At 40.6% G+C, this 17,435-nt stretch overlaps 1 protein-coding gene across 1 annotated transcript in view; it reads left to right on the top strand.

Moving 5' to 3' along the window:
• Positions 1 to 1,116: 1,116 nt before the first annotated feature.
• Positions 1,117 to 17,435, top strand: part of NDUFAF5 (NADH:ubiquinone oxidoreductase complex assembly factor 5) — a 22,614-nt gene continuing 6,295 nt past the window's right edge. Inside the window, exons 1-8 of the mRNA XM_083369894.1 lie at positions 1,117 to 1,471; positions 3,849 to 3,889; positions 5,153 to 5,216; positions 7,786 to 7,833; positions 7,936 to 8,039; positions 9,139 to 9,178; positions 11,887 to 12,084; positions 14,650 to 14,710. Coding sequence (XP_083226020.1) covers positions 1,220 to 1,471; positions 3,849 to 3,889; positions 5,153 to 5,216; positions 7,786 to 7,833; positions 7,936 to 8,039; positions 9,139 to 9,178; positions 11,887 to 12,084; positions 14,650 to 14,710 — 808 coding nt within the window. The 5' untranslated portion in view covers positions 1,117 to 1,219. The remainder of the gene's footprint in view (positions 1,472 to 3,848; positions 3,890 to 5,152; positions 5,217 to 7,785; positions 7,834 to 7,935; positions 8,040 to 9,138; positions 9,179 to 11,886; positions 12,085 to 14,649; positions 14,711 to 17,435) is intronic.

The following is a 17,435-nucleotide window of genomic DNA, read 5'->3' as shown; positions in this document are numbered from 1 at the left end:
AAATGCAGTTGTAATTCGGTTCCTGTCTCCGTATAACAACGGGACACAGAAATACGACTTACAGTAACACTGTAGTGCAGGGGTCTTCAAACTCGGCCCTTTTATGACTCATGGACTTCAACTCCCAGAATTCCTTAGCCAGGCATGCTGGCTGAGGAATTCTGGGAGTTGAAGTCCATGAGTCATAAAAGGGCCGAGTTTGAAGACCCCCTGCATTTCACCATAAATATTGGAGCTCAGAGATGCAGTGCTGCAATATTTTAACTATACAACGAGGCTGAAAGAGAAGCTTTTAAGGCAATTACAACTTGGGTTTCTTAAGATACGATTTGCACGCCTCTATAAACTCTGATTATAGATTGGGTAATATGAAGCTCAATATGTCACGTAAACAGAGCCAGTGAGAACACTTATGTTTCAGGGTGTTGCTGAATCCTAGCAATTGGCTGAGTTCAATAGCTACAATGCATTAAATGTGTAAATAATATAAACAGAACTTCTAAATCAGTATCTGGATTATTTCCCTAGGGTGCAAGTCAGCAGAAATTGCAAACTATAATTCTTCCTAGAAGCCAGAAGGAAAGTGAATTGGTGGTTCTGAGTGTCATGCAAAAGCAGGCTAGGATTGGTTTCACACCTCATGCTAAATCCTTGTTTGTTTATGGTTTATTGAATAAACCAATTGGTTGGTTTCGCACATAATGTAAACTCGTGTTTGTAACTGCTACACGCACCTACTGCTTTTCCTTCCCTTCTTCCCGAATTTTAACCCACTTGCACAGTCAAGAAAGCTTGTACACTCCATAGCACTCTTGCGACAACTTAAGAAACTTCGCCGTCAGAGTTATTTTAAAAAATACACGAGAGTTTCCGCTACGCAGTGTGAATGAGCAACTCCCGCCTCCCATTCATTTCAAATAGGTTTGCCGCCTCCGTCTAGCTCAGGGGTAGGCAACCTCGGCTCTTTTATGACTCATGGACTTCAACTCCCAGAATTCCTGAGCCAGCCAAGCTGGCTCAGGAATTCTGGGAGTTGAAGTCCATGAGTCATAAAAGAGCCGAGGTTGCCTACCCCTGGTCTAGCTCCAAGCTAGCGGGCAGAAGTGACCTGAACTCGACGCAGGCGGATATTGCGAACCCGACACCCGTTTGTTGCTCTCTCCCTCTCTCTCTCTTTTCTAGCTCTAGTAGGCTTTGCGAAGCTGGCGCCGGCGGAGCAATGGAAGCGAAGGCGTTTCTGCGGGCATCGTGCCTTTGCCGTCTGCGGTCAGCCGCGGTGAGAGGCACACCTACTACTAGCGGGCTTTGGTTCCGCCGCCGCTTCGCCCTTTCGGCGCCCGGGGTTGTGGGGTCTCGTCCCGCCACGGGGCCTGGAGCCCTCAGCCCTTTCGACCGGCAGATGAAGAGGAAGCAAAAGAATTGGGCAGCCGGGCAGCCTCACGCGGAGCGCTGCGAGTACCTGCGGGAAGAGGTAGAGGCGAGAGGAGAGGGCGCTCCCTATTCTTGCTGTGCCTTGGAAAGTATTGAAAATACTCTAGCACTGATGGTGTTACCTAGTTAGGGCAGTGAAACGTCTGCAAGAATACAAGCAAGCTCAGAGAGCACCAAGGATCCTCTCACTTTACCGTTCTGTTGTCGGAGAAAAGCTCCAAGCAATCTGGCCTCCCAAGTATTGCTGGGGGAATACATGTGGAGCCTGAGCAAACCTTTTAGCTAGCCTATTTTGATTTCGTATTGTTCTTTAGCAATTTTTGGGTGTGTGTGTGTGTGTGTGTGTGTGTGTGTCTGTGCTTTTCTTAACTATTCCGGCATGGTCGATTTAGTTTGGGATATTTTCAACATTTGAATACCAATTCTCTTGTGTTGGTTAATGACCCCAATAACATTAAGTAAGTCAATTGCTGGGGTTAGATTCAAGGTCATTTTGATTTTGTTTTCACTTTGACCTTACTTTGGTGGTTGAGATGTAAAAACTTTTGATTTGCTAACACAGCTCTTTAGTTTTGTGTACGCTTAAAATGGAAAAAAACAACAACAACCAGGCAGTGACATATGCAAGCAGTCCTTAACTTACAACTGGTGGCCCCCAGGGGGAGGGCCTTCTCTGTGGGCGCTCCGGCTTTGTGGAATCAGCTGCCGGTTGAGCTCCAGATGGCACCGGATCTCCGCTCCTTCCGGCGCGGGTTAAAGACCCATTTATTTGAACAAGCTGGCCTGGCCTGATGGGGAGTTATTTAGGGTTTTAATATTTATATATATTTTCTATTGTTTTTACTGTGGGCAATAATTTAATTCTTTTTTAACTTTTGTATTTTTGTAGTTTTATGATATGCCCTGTTCACCGCCCTGAGTCCTTCGGGAGAAGGGCGGTATAAAAATTTAATAAACCTAAACCTAAACCTAAACTAATTGTTTAGTGAGCAGTCAAAGTTACAAAGGCACTGAAAAAATTGATATATGACATGACCACTGCACCATTCCCATGATGATATCATTAAAATTCAGGAACTTGGCAATTGCCATGTATTTACAATTCATTTAACAACTAAGGCAAAACAGTAAAATTGGGCACAGCTCAGTTAACTGCCTAGCTTAGCAATGGAAAGACTGGTTCCCCCCCCCCCCCAACATTCCCTACCCCATGGATGTAAATCAAGAATTGCTTATAGTTAGTTAAGGCACCAGGCTAGAAACCTGGAAACTTTGATTTGCAGTGCTGTCTTAAGCACAAGGCTAGCTGGCTGACCTTGGGCCACTCACATTCTCTCAGCCCTAGGAGAGAGGCAAAGGCAAACTACTTCTGGAAAGCCTTGCCAAGAGAACTACAAGGACTTGTCCAGGCAATTGCAATGAGTCAACACTAACTCAAAGTATTGATGACACTAAAAAAACACGCAATGCTATCAAAAGACAAAAGATCCCTGAAAATTAATAAGCTGATAGCAAAAATGTTTATAAATTGCAGTTTATTTCTTTAAATACCATAATTTGTTTAATCTTGTTAGGTTGAGTAAATTGCAGTGGAAACTTTCACGTATTGCATTAATACAAAATTCATGATTTACCATTTATCACAACTGCTCGTGTGAATTTATACAGCACAATAAGTACAGTGGTATCTTGGTACTCATTGTTAATTGGTTCTAGGAGACACAATGAGTACCAAAAATGATGAGTACCATTGGTACTCATTGTTAATTGGTTCTAGGAGACACAATGAGTACCAAAAATGATGAGTACCAAGCAAATTTTTCCTGTAAGGAATAATGTAGCGAGTCACAAGGCAGCCAGCACTGGCAAGTTCTAGCTTGTGTGTTGAGTACCAAACAAACAATGAGTACCAGGATAATTTTTTTGCATCAAAATGTGTTGAGTACTAAATTTGATGAGTTTCAAAGCAGTTGAGTACTGCGGTATCCCTGTACTGTGAACCAATTGATCTATTAGAACTAGGATGCAGATCCTTTTTAGACCACATGATGGCAGCAAAGAATAAGAAACATTAACTCTAGTGTTCATCTGGATTATTACCGTATACTTCTGGTAAACCTAATGCTGTGGCTTGGCATGAAGTGTGTATTCTGTAATAGTTTCAACATTTTCTTCCAATCCTATACCAAATATGATTGCAAAAAATAGCAGTAGAGTAGAATGGAATGGAATGGAATGGAATGGAATGGAATGGAATAGAATAGAATAGAATAGTTCATCTTATTCTGGAGGTCATCTAGTCCAACTCATGCTAGAGCAGGAGACCTTGTACCATTTCAGACAAATGGCTGTCCAGTCTCTTCTTGAAAATCTCCAGGGTCTATATTCTAATAGACCTTTTTTTTTCTGTATTCTAGGTTGGTGGTAGGATGGCCGATCGTGTATTTGACATAGCCAAGTAAGATTTTATCTTGTGTTTTTCTCCACAAAATGATGTTTCTCTTCTGTATAATCTAAATTTTATTTATATGTATAATGTAAATGTATTTTATTTTATTTGTTACTTGGAGTTCTTTTCATTTTATCTTGGCAGTACTGAAAAATGAGGATGAGGAAGTTCTGATCCATGAAGCAGTTGTAACTAGGTTGCACTGTCTTCTTCTAAACAGAAAAAGGTCTGATGTCTCTCACCTACCTTAAACCCATGCCCCTGAGGTAGCAGACTCATCTATTTGTGGATATGGGGATGAGAGAAATTTTGTGAACTCTTCAGTATTATCTATAATCTTAAAGTATTGTGACATACAGTGCGATCAGAGCTTCATGTAAGATAAAAAGATTCTCATTAAGCAAGCAGCATACAGCACAAACATGCACTATCTCAAATCTGTATTGTAACTATTGAGAATATTTTAAAAGTATGTGAAAATCTAGGATAATCAGCTGATTTGATTCAGCTGAGCCAAATGTTTCAATTGAGTGAGGGGTCTTTCTTGTACATTTGCACACTTTGGTTGCCATTCTCAAAACTTGATCTTGACACAGGATTGTAGAAGTGAATCATGCCCCCATCAAAAGAAATCTAGTCCTCCAAAAAAGAGTTTTGATGCTCATGAAGCTCAAATCAATGTTTGATTGAAGTAACCAAAGGTGCAATCAGTGATTAAAACCTAACATCCTTTTTCCTATAAAAATAGTGTTGGCTAAGGCTGTTGAGTAGAGACATGACAAAATACACTGCTTTCTGTGTTTCCATTTAACCAGAATCTCGTGTCTATTAACACAACTTAGATGAAGCTCAAATCTAGTGTTAGTACTACTCATTGTTCTCACCCTGCATATCAAAGAAGACTGGGCAAGCCTGAAGCCTCCAGTTGCATGCCATACCTCATCCTGGTTTTGGGATTCTGGAAGCCTTCACCAGCCACAGTAACCCAAATTTGGGAAATATTCTCATACTTTTCAACCAGGAAACAAAACCATAGTATGAGCTCTAAAATATGCTTAATTGTAGAGGGAATTTAAAATCTCTTAATAATCCTAAAAGCAGAAAGGTTTTCTGCTGTGAAAGAAGCATTCTGTTTTCCATTTGTTGCAGCTATCAGATTAAGCTGTCTATCAGCCAGCTTCCAGGCGACAATATATCTTTGAAATTTAGGTTAAAGTAGATCATTGATTTACAGTTTTGCATCTTAATCCTATCCTATTTTTCAATCTTAAGGGCTTTTCCCCTTGCCTTGGACCTTGGGTGTGGACGAAGCTACATTGCTCAGCATTTAAACAAGGTATTAAGTTTTTGTGTAGCTTGGTTTTGTGCATACAGTACAACCTGTTAGATTGTGGATTGCTTAACAAATAACAATCTTCTCTTCTAATGAAATCACACTTGGCTGATTTACACAATACAGTAAAATAATAAGCCATGGGTTATAAACCAGAATGATTGGATTTCTACAACACATGAAGCTGAAGCTAGACAGATCCCATGATGACTTAATATGTTGTGGGAACCTGCCTAATCTTGTAAATTTGAATCAGACAACTGGACTAAGCAATCAAGCTTTTCCTGCATGCTAAAAATAAGATGTAACAAATATCACTCCTCTTTAAGAATATTGTGCTTCACTGTTTCAGCTTTTTCACATACTGTACTGTGTGGTCACAAAAAGTAAACCTCATTGGTTCAGTTGGATTTTTAATTATGTAGAAGGTTGGAATTAATTGCCATGACTTAGAATACATGGGGTTTTCAAGGGAAGGCAGAATACATCTTAATTGTATTTTCTTCTTTATGTCTGATCAGAAGCATTTCCCAGCTAATTAAAATGGCTTTCCTCAGATAAAGAAATAGAGATCTGTAGTTTTGAGCATGGTTTGAATCTCAAAATACCTGATTTTCCAAAAACGTTTGTGGCTAGTTTTAGACTAGTAGCACTAGTTCCATAGATCAGTTATTTAAAATACAATGTTTCAAAAGTATTGTTTAACAACATAATGAATGCAAATAAATAGTTTAATGGTGCATACAGTTGCAAGAAAAAGTATGTGAACCCTTTGGGATTACGTGGAGTTTTGCATGAATTGGCCATAAAATGCGCTCTAAACGTCATGTAAGTCACAACAATAGAAAAACACAGTCTGCTTAAAATAATACTACACAAACATTAGCTGTTGTCATGTTTTAATTGAACATAAGATGGAAGCATTCACAGTGCAGGGTGGAAAAAGTATGTGAACCTTTGGACTTAATAACTGGTTGACCCTCCTTTGGCAGCAATAACCTCAACCAAACATTTCCTGTAGTTGCAGATCAGACCTGCACAACGATCTGGAGTAATTTTGGACCACTCCTCTGCACAAAACTGTTTCAGTGTAGCAATATTCTTGGGATGTCTGGTGTGAATCGCTCTCTTAAGGTCATGCCACAGCATTTCAATCGGGTTGAGGTCAGGACTCTGACTGGGCCACTCCAGAAGGCGTATTCTGTTCTGTTGAAGCCATTGTTTTGTTGAATTACTTGTATGCTTTGGGTCATTGTCCTGTTGCATCACTCATCCTCTGCGGAGCTTCAGTTGGCGGACAGATGGTTGCACGTTTTCCTGCAAAATGTCCTGATAAACTCTGGAATTCATTTTCCCATCAATGACAACAATCCGTCCAGGCCCTGAGGCAGCAAAGCAGCCCCAAACCATGATGCTCCCTCCGCCATGTTTTACAGTGGGGATGAGGTTTTGATGTTGGTGTGCTGTGCCTTTTTTTCTCCACAGATAGTGTTGTGTGTTTTTCCCAAACAACTCAATTTTGGTTTCATCTGTCCACAGTATATTTTGCCAGTAGTGCTGTGGAACATCCAGGTGCTCTTTTGCAAACTTCAAACATGCTGCAATATTTTTTTTGGACAGCAATGACTTCCTCCGTGGTGTCCTCCCATGTACTCCATTCTTGTTTAATGTTTTCCTTATTGTAGATGTGTCAACAAAAATGTTAGCGTGTGCCAGAGATTTCTGTAGGTCTTTAGCTGACACTCTAGGATTCTTCTTTACCTCATTAAGCATTATGCGCTGTGCTCTTGCAGTCATTTTTATAGGACGACCATGCCTAGGGAGAGTAGCAACAGTGCTAAACTTTCTCCGTTTGTAGACAGTCTGTCTTACCGTGGACACATGAACATCAAGGCTTTTGGAGATACTTTTGTAACCCTTTCCAGCTTCATGCAAGTCAACAATTCATGATCGTAGGTCTTCTGAGAGCTCTTTTCTGCGAGGCATGGTTTACATCAGACAGTGCTTCTTGAGACCAGTAAACTCAAAACAGGTGTGTGTTTTTAAAGGGCAGGACAGCTGACAGCAACACATCCAATATCATCACACTGATTGGAGTCAAGGTTGGCTCACTCCTGGCTCCAATTAGCTCTTGGAGAAGTCATTAGGCTAGGGGTTCACATACTTTTTCCACCCTGCACTGTGAATGTTTACATGTTATGTTCAATTAAAACATGACAACAGCTAATGTTTGTGTAGTATTATTTTAAGCAGACTGTGTTTTTCTATTGTTGTGACTTACATGACGTTTAGAGCTGAGTCCTTCGGGAAAGGGCGGTATATAAATCTAAATAAATAAATAGAGCACATTATGGCCAATTCATGCAAAACTCCACGTAATCCCAAAGGGTTCACATACTTTTTCTTGCAACTGTATATGTAGTATTATTGTTTAGCCAAAACAAAAGGCCTGATCACATGCAACATACATGCTACTCTTAATTTTGCTCTGGCTAATTAAACAAACTTATCTAAGTTTCCTAAATAAAATCAATAAAATAAGTATGTTATTTACCACTTATTTTTCTTTTAGGATGTTGTTGGAAGGCTTTTTCAATCAGATGTGGCTGAAATTGCTCTGGTAAGATTTGCATGGTATTTGTCAGATATTAAGTCATGCTACTGAAAAGTTGAATTGTCTTAACTGGAATCCTCAATTATTTCTCTTCTAATCTTGATTTAGAAAAACACACTAGATTCAGAAATACCAAGAGTCAATATCATAGCGGATGAAGAATTTCTTCCTTTCAAAGAAAACACATTTGACCTTGTTGTCAGCAGTCTGAGGTAATTTAATTGAATTAAAGCAGACAGAAACATTTATAATGAGAATAGTGATATTTTTAATTGGGACCCTTGAGTTCTAAAACTATTCCTGAGGTTGCAATTTTGTGTGTTAGTATAACATCTGTCAAGCCTTGGTGGAGCAGTGGGCTAATGCCTCCTTAAGGAACACCAGCTGCCTACAATTAGTGCAGGTTCGAGTCCCACCAGGCTCAAGGTTGACTCAGCCTTCCATCCTTCCGAGGTAGGTAAAATGAGGACCCAGATTGTTGGGGGCAATTAAGCTGACTTTGTAATAATGCCGCTTGGGGTTTGTGTGAAAGCCCTAATAAGCAGGCATATACATAGAATGAAGGCGACTGCTAAGCTTGTAAGCCGCCCTGAGTCTTCGGAGAAGGGCGGGATATAAATGGAATTAAAATAAAATAAAAAGTGCCATGGAAATCAAAACATTTGGGCGGTTCAAATGAACACAAAGATTCATTGCAAGCTTAAGCTCTCTACAAAAATCTGAACTACTAATGGTCAAACCAATTTGGCGGTAGATAAGAGTCAATGGAATTCAAGGTAGGCTGGACTGAGAACTCTTGTGGGTGCTCAGGGACTCGTGATTGAGGATGCTCAGTCTGGTCATCTACAATATCTGGCCTACAAGAACAAGCGTGGTAATTTATAATTGAGAGGCCAGAAAATTAATATAAAGAAAATTGGCTTTATTATGTGTACTCCTGCAGCCTTTCCAGAACACTGTTTTAGAAAATGTGGTATGTTATCTGCAGTAAAAAAAAAAAATGAGGAACGTTTATGAGTCCTTGAATACTACCCTGTGTATTACTAAGTATTTAAGTTAAAGGGATAGTACCAGTTTTGAATTTGTACAATACGCTGGAACTGAAATTTTGGGCGAAATGCATAGCAGAAAGGATGCCACGTGCATTTATGTTACTTAAGATCTTGGCATGTTGCGTAAATGCATGTCTGGTATGCTGCATATATTTTTCTTGGGCCAATATGTCAGTCTGCCCTTGCCATCTAAAATTTACAGTAGTGAGAGAGTTTTGTGCCTTTTACTAATTTGCTTTCTATTGTAATTATTTTTTAGTTTGCATTGGGTCAATGATCTTCCCAAAGCATTGCATGAAGTAAGTACACCTGTTCTCTCCCTGTAAAGTATTGATATAGTGGTGACAATAACACTTGTTTTAGCATGCAGGTGGCAGTTCCCGATTGACCTTGCTTGGGCTCAGAAGCTAAGCTGGTTCAGGCCCAGTTCTGTGATGAGAGAGGGATAAGAAGACTGGGGACTCAACTGAGAGATTGAAATGACATACCAGAAGGTGGCAATAATAAGCTACATCTTTGTAGTTGCCAAGGAAACTACATCAGTGTATTCCTAAAGCAGCAACAGATTTGTCAAAGCAAGCAACCTAAACTCATCAAGAATTGTGTATGGCTATGATATATTGAGTGTGAGTTGGCAAAGCAAAGAAAAAAGAAAAGGGGTGGAGTAAACTAGCCTCCTGGAGGTTATTTCCAACAGAAACCATATTGGTGGAAGAGATACTGACCTGCCTTGCATTCTGTAAAGGTAATCCTTGACTTACGACTATGATTGGGACCAGATTTTCAGTCACCAAGCAAAGTAGTCTTTAAGCAAGTCGTCATGTGATCAGATCTGATTTTACAATCTTTTTTTTACCATGATTGTTAAGCAAATCACCACAGTTGTTAAGTGAATCACATGGTTGATAAGTGAATCAAATGTTCAATAAGCCAAATCCAGCTTCCCCAATTGAATTTGCTTGGTGTTGGATCCCGCTAGAAAGGTTGCAAATTGTGATTCCATGACCACAAGACTCTACAACCATCATAAATGCAAGCTGGTTGTCGAGAATCCAAATTGCACTCATATGATAACAGCTTGTTCTGTCCCAGCCTACTATGTCCTTGTTACTTTACAAGGCAACCCCTAATTTAGCAGTAGACTGGATAAATAAACCCCTTTTATTGAAGTTACAGACCTTGTCCACAAACAAAGCAGAGCATGACCCAACAGGAAATAACTCATTGGTAACATAAACAGACCATCATCTCTGGACACAGAAATTCTTTGCAAACGGTTGCTTCCAGCAACCAGCCCTTCCCACACATTCCCTTTTTGTTACGCAGCCCCCAAGGCCTGGCTTCTCACTGCTTTCTCCTTCTCCCCTGGAGTCAACCCATTGTTTCCCTCTGATTTACTCGTGTGACCTGTCTGTGTTTCCGAGCGTCTCTGAGGTCTTCCAGCTGTGCTTCCTCCGAGTCTGACTCCTTCTCTCAGTCCAGCTGGCTTTCAGCTTCACCATGAGTGGAGGGGCCAGATTCTTCCTCACTTTGTAAGTCTGGTAACTCATCAGAATCTTCCTACGACTCTGATGGCTCCCCAGGCCCCTCCTCCTCCTCCTTTGATTCCCCAGACTCAGCTGCCAGGATCACAGGCTGGCACAGAATCACAACACAGCTGTAATACCATGGGTAACTTCAAGGACAGGTTGTAAGTCATTTTTTCCAAGATTGTCGTCATTTTGAACAGTCAAACAAATAGTCATAGGTCAAGGACTACCTGCAAATTTAGGTGTACTTACCTGCTCGCAGTTAATAAAGTGGGTAAAGTTCAGTCCAGCTCAGGGCAGGATTCAGTCATCCATAGCCCATATGCAACCATGGTTACTCTGTACAACCTAGATGGTCCACATTCTTTTCTTTGCTACCAATTGATTGCCAGATGGGAAGATAAAGATTGCTGTTCTGATTGCTACTAGCAGCAGCAACAACAACGGCACAAGTGCAGTTTTCTTACTCCTTTCTTATCTTACTCCCATCCTATCTCAAGATTTGTGCTTTTTCCCTGTGGATTACAATATTGGAGCTTTAGTGGCTCTGGTTAGAATGCAGCATTGCAAGCTGACTCTGCCTACTGCCAGGAGTTTGATCCTGACCAGCTCAGGGTTGACTCAGCCTTCCATACTTCTGAGGTCGGTAAAATGAGGACCCAGATTGTTGAGGGTAATATGCTGACTGTAAACTGCTTAGAGAGTGCTATAAAGCAGGGGTCCCTAATCCCTGGTCCACGGCATGCCACACAAACAAGTGAAGCCCCATCCATGGGATGCAGGCAGTATGCAAAGTCACGCCCCCTCCTGTCCGTGGAAAAGCCTCTCTCCATGGAACCAGTCCCTGGTGGCCAAAAGGTTGGAGGGTGCTGCTGTAAAGCACTATGGGGCAGTATCTAAGTGCTATTGCTATTGGAAAATCTTGGCTAAACTAAGATCACTGGATGCAGGAGAAAGTCTTTTCTCCCAGGAGTCCCATCCATGTATTTATTCTTCCTCATTTGAAAGGGAGCCTGCTGTCTGTTTTGGAGAATGCCTCTTTTTTGCATGCATATACATATGTGTGTATATTATTGGTGTATATCATCTACATATAATTTTCAGAGTCAAAAAGATTGCTCACTTCTGCATTAGAATATTGATCCAGATGTTTGGGGGCAAATGATTGCTGAATTTATTGCATATTCTACATTTCCTAACAATTGAGATGTGTTACTTTGAAGTCCTACACCAAACTGGACAGCCCTTTCCAATTCTATTAATTTCTGCAAATGCACTGGTTAAATATTTCTTCTGTTACATGTCCAATGAGATTTTGTGGAATTTAAGAATGAAGTAGGTCTAAGTATGTGTATAGTGACTTTCATTGGCATGATGCATTGCAATGAGATTGGTGGAGTTTACTCTGAAGTAAGACCTTAGCATCAAAATGTAGATAAGGATATATTAGATAATGCCTGGTTTAATTTTGATTTTAGGTACACCGAGTCCTTAAACCTGATGGAGTATTTATTGGTTCTATGTTTGGGGGAGACACACTCTTTGAACTTCGCTGCTCTTTGCAACTAGCAGAACTAGAAAGAGAAGGTGGATTTTCTCCACATGTGTCTCCTTTTACAGCTGTGAGTGACCTAGGACATCTACTGGGAAGAGCTGGCTTCAACACACTGACAGTGGTAATTATCCATTATAAGGAAGAAACAGTCCAGAAAACTACAACAGATGTTAATCACTATTGCTGTCTTGTTTTAACTGAAAGAAATCTTTTAAGTTGTAATAAAGTACAACTAGGGACACGGTGGCTCAGTGGGTTAGGACGCTGAGCTTGTTGATCAGAAGGTTGGCAGTTTGGCAGGTTGAATCCCGAGTGCCACGAAACAGAGTGAGCGCCTGTTACTCGTCCCAGCTTCTGCCAACCTAGCACTTCAAAAGCACGTAAAAATGCAAGTAGAAAAATAGGGACCACTACGGTGGGAAGGTAACAGCATTCCGTGCCCCTTTGGCGTCTAGTCATGCCGGCCACATGACCACAGAGACGTCCTCGAACAAGCGCTGGCTCTTCGGCTTTGAAACGGAGATGAGCACCGGCCCCTAGAGTTGGAAACGACTAGCACGCATGTGCGGGGGAACCTTTACCTTTACCTTTAAAGTACAACTTAGGTCATAAGGTAAACTAGTCATGGGAACCAGACTGAACTGGAACCAATGTACTTAATTTTTGCAGCTGATCTATAGAGAACCTGCCCTCTCCATGGATTTAGATTTGAGGGAACAGAGTTTTACTTGCTGAAGTCAGTGATTCCTGGACTTTAGCAGAAGGACTTCAAAGTCTCAGATTGTTCAAGTTTCCTTATCCTCTTCTACAATCTTTCGGGAACATTCCAGTAGGATACTATAATCAATGGTACCAAAAGAGATCAAGGAGAGTTATCCCAGACATCACCAGACTACAATTTCTGTGGTGTATCCTGACCTGACTGCCAAAGATCCAAATAATCCTCTAAGGCTGTCCAGTTTAGAGGCACCTTTTTCTTCACAACATTTCCTAGAAAAGCAAGGTTGGGGATGGATCTAAAGTCCAAAATAGTTGACTTGAATAAACGTTGATTAAGTCAATGGCACACTACTCTTTTAAAGAGGCGAGGGAAACAATCCTTTACTCAAGGAAGGACTGATTACTGCTTCAATCCAGCCTCCTGCCATCTCACAGGAAACCTTAGGCAGCTATCAAGAACAGAGACCCACCCAAGAAGTGGTGGAACTGGCATTGCAGACGTTCTGTCTGCTTCCTTGGAACTCATCATGATTCCAGACCACAAGAAGACATCCCTCAAATTACCGTAGTGTGTTAGTCCAGGTGAAGTCTAGCTCTTCTTCAATCTAAGCAGTTTTAACGCTAAGTCTTCACAGCAACCGTTCAGGTGCCAGTCTTGTCAAACATTCTTGAGAAAGATAGCAAGTTGCCTTATGAGGGCTGCTGGATGGCAGTAGGATGGCAAAATATTTTGGTTTTGCTGCTAAACGTGAGCTTGTATCAGTGTCCAGTCAGACCTGAAGTGGGCCTTCCAGGTGTATTCTCAACCACTTCATGTCTCTCATCTCAGTAAACCAAGAAACTGCAGTGGATCTCCAGGCAGAGAGAGGTTGCCCCAATGCAGTCTAGTCCAGCCCCCTACACCCTCCATTATTCCGATGGGTGACCACAATCAAACTGCATACCAGACTTGGGAAATTCCCCCAAATGCCCTCTGACCCATCTTTTCCCACTGTGGAGAAAGTGGGGGTCACACTGTAAAATTCCATGGCAGTCAGAGAATAATCTGACTGATCAGGATGAGTGAAGCCACCCTTTCCGTTATGTGGATTTGTTTCTAATTGTTCCCATCTGTGTTTGTTTTGTCATCCTTGCTATCTTTACTCTGTACAGCTATTTTGTTTGTTTTTAAAACAAAATGTTTTCATTGCAGTTGCCTAGAATTGTTGGGGATTGGGCAGCAGATAAATTGAAATGATAATAAGAAAATATCCCCTATGAGAAGTGGTGAAATTAAATCTCCTCCCCACCCACTTATTTTCCAGTTGGTTTGTGTCTGCCCACATCAGACACTAGATCTAGTGTGTGACGTTTCATGTATGTCAGGCTCTTAATAAGTTGGTCAGGCCTGTAGTTGTTTTTGTGGTTATGAACCCCTGGGCTGCTTCAACTCCCTGGCAGAAGGAAGTTGGTTGAATCCCCGCAACTTTACTATCCCAGGGACTGAAAGAAAGCAGCGGAGGGGATGATTTTCAGTAACACATTTCAAGAAGCCATAGCTTATCAAATAAACAACTTTGTCCAGCTTTACACACAACACCAATCCCAGTCTTTGATTTACAGTAGCCAATCAAACCATGATAAGGCTTAGTGTGGTATACAAACCCAGTGTCTCTCTCCTAGCTATTGCCTCAGGTTTCTGTTTGTTTCTATTGCATCATTTCTTGGGGTTTCCTGTGCTTTGTTTTTTTCTTATTCAAACAGATTATTCTTCTGTCAATGTGCAATGCTTGCATTTTATTGATAGATGCTTCTCCAGTTCAATTTTAAAAAAGTGTTCTGTGATATGGAGTGATAATGTAGGATGGAGAGAATATCGTTAGCAATATTGAATTTGACTTCATTTATTTATTTCCGAGGCTCCATTTTTAGAGTTAATGTGTTTTTTTTTCCCTGGTGATTGTCAAAATCTATTTACTATTTCCAGGATTCAGATGAAATCCAAGTTAACTATCCAGGAATGTTTGAAATTATGGCTGATCTACAAGGCAAGTTCCAGGTTTTTTTTTTTTTAAATACTGAGCTACCAAAGTAATTTGACTTCATTTGGAGAAATAAATTAGGGTTTATGGCTTTATTACTGAACTGTGAAGTATATTGATGAGAATAAATACACTCTTTCAGGAGAAATTAATGAAAAGTATATAATTATAGAAATAATATACATTTCAGGACTTAGGGTTGCATAAAGTAATTTACCCTTGCAGTCTACTTTTTCATATCCTGTTAAGATTGATAGTATACAGTTCTGCATATTATGTTTAACATTTATATTCAAACATTAACACTTCTGTATGCTATGCTCACATTTTTAAAATGAGTGGTAAACCTATAGGCAGAATTTTGAAATTATAACAAAGAGGTTAATAGCAAAGTGCTCAAATTGGGAGGGGGGTATTATTTTTGGACATTCTCCAAGTTTGGGGAGTGAGAATTCGAGCAATTTATCTCTTAGAACCCACAGCTCCCATTCTCCAGGCTCACCACCCTGCGGCACCATCTGGAGGGGGATGGCAAAGGAGAAAGGGGCAGGGGATCAGATGACAAAAGCATCATTGGGGCACAAGCCCTACTTCTTTTCTACAGGCATCACAGCATTGCATGTGTGCCCCCAAAAGCTGTACCCTGCTGTATCACACCATGCACTTTCATTCCTCCAGAAGCAGAGTTGAAAAAAGCTGTATGGTTTCTGTATGCTGTCCCTTCCCTCGAAAAATGCTTACCTCCGACCTACGGTGTGCCAGGGTGACTTTTTAAATAACAAGCCATGGCAGTGACCCATGTGTTCCAACAGACATTCTGTGGGTATAAACTATAGATTTGTTGAAGGCTAATTTGCTGGTTCCATTTCCACTCTGACGATGTCGGCAGTTAGCTGATGAAAGCTAAGTTTATTAAACAGTTGGTTTTTTATATTATCCCGGTGTTTGACTGTGTGTGTGTGTGTGTGTGTGTGTGTGTGTGTGTGTGTGTGCATGTGTATATATATATATACACACACACAGTATATGTTAAATGCTTGTTAACTGTTTAGATTACCTTGCTAGGCCCCAAACATGGGACAAATATTTATTTCCTGTTTCGGCCTAACCGAACGCCATCCACAGGCAGTAGTCACAACAGTGACAGCTCATATATATATATATATATATATATATATATATATATATATATATATATATATATATATATATATATATATATATATATATATATATATATATATATTGGAATGTAAGATCCATGAATCAAGGAAAGCTGGACGTGGTCAAACAAGAGATGACAAGACTAAACATCGACATCTTAGGTATCAGCGAACTAAAATGGACAGGAATGGGTGAATTTAATTCAGATGACCATCAGGTATACTACTGCGGGCAAGAATCCCTCAGAAGAAATGGAGTAGCCTTCATAGTCAATAAAAAAGTAGGAAAAGCAATACTGGGATACAACCCTCAAAATGACAGAATGATCTCAGTTCGAATCCAAGGCAAACCATTCAATATCACAGTAGTCCAAGTCTATGCCCCAACCACCAGTGCTGAAGAGAATGAAATTGACCGGTTCTATGAAGCCCTACAGCACCTTATAGAACTAACACCCAAAAATGATGTCCTTATCATCATGGGAGATTGGAATGCTAAAGTAGGAAGCCAAAAGATAACTGGAATAACAGGCAAGTTTGGCCTTGGAGTACAAAATGAAGCAGGGCACAGGCTGATAGAATTTTGTCAAGAGAATACGATGGTCATAGCAAACACTCTTTTCCAACAACCCAAGAGACGGCTTTACACATGGACCTCACCAGACGGTCAACACAGAAATCAGATTGACTATATGCTCTGCAGCCAAAGATGGAGAAGCTCTATACAGTCAGTAAAAACAAGACCAGGAGCTGACTGTGGCTCAGACCATGAGCTTCTTGTTGCAAAGTTTAGGCTTAAATTAAAGAAAGTAGGGAAAAGTGCTAGGCCAGTCAGGTATGAATTAAATCATATCCCTGTTGAATATACAGTAGAGGTGACAAATAGATTTAAGGAATTAGATCTGATAGACAGAGTGCCTGAAGAACTATGGACAGAGGTTCGCAACATTGTACAACAGGTAGCAACCAAAACCATCCCAAAGAAAAAGAAATGCAAGAAAGCAAAATGGCTGTCTGAGGAAGCTTTGCAAATAGCTGAGGAAAGGAGGGAAGCGAAAGGCAAGGGAGAAAAAGAAAGATACGCCCAATTAAATGCAGAATTCCAAAGAATAGCTAGAAGAGATAAGAATGCCTTCTTAAATGAACAATGCAAAGAAATAGAAAAAAACAATAGAATAGGGAGGACCAGAGATCTTTTCAAGAAAATTGGAGAGATGAAGGGAACGTTTAATGCAAAAATGGGCATGATAAAGGACCAAAATGGCAGGGACCTAACAGAGGCAGAAGAGATTAAGAAGAGGTGGCAAAATTACACAGAAGAACTATACAAGAATGAGCTTAATGTCCCTGATAATCACAATGAGGTGGTCACTGACCTCGAGCCAGACATCCTAGAATGTGAAGTGAAGTGGGCCTTAGAAAAGCTGAGCAACAACAAAGCTAGTGGAGGTGACAGTATTCCAGCTGAGCTATTCAAAATCTTAAAAGACGATGCAGTAAAAGTGCTACACTCAATTTGCCAGCAAATTTGGAAAACTCAACAGTGGCCACAGGATTGGAAAAGATCA

The sequence above is a fragment of the Vipera ursinii genome (genome assembly GCF_947247035.1).
Source record: "Vipera ursinii genome assembly, chromosome: 1".
In the NCBI taxonomy this organism is placed as follows: Eukaryota; Metazoa; Chordata; class Lepidosauria; order Squamata; family Viperidae; genus Vipera; species Vipera ursinii.
The sequence above is the reverse complement of the archived record's forward strand: the minus strand, read 5'-3'. Positions and strand labels throughout refer to the sequence as shown.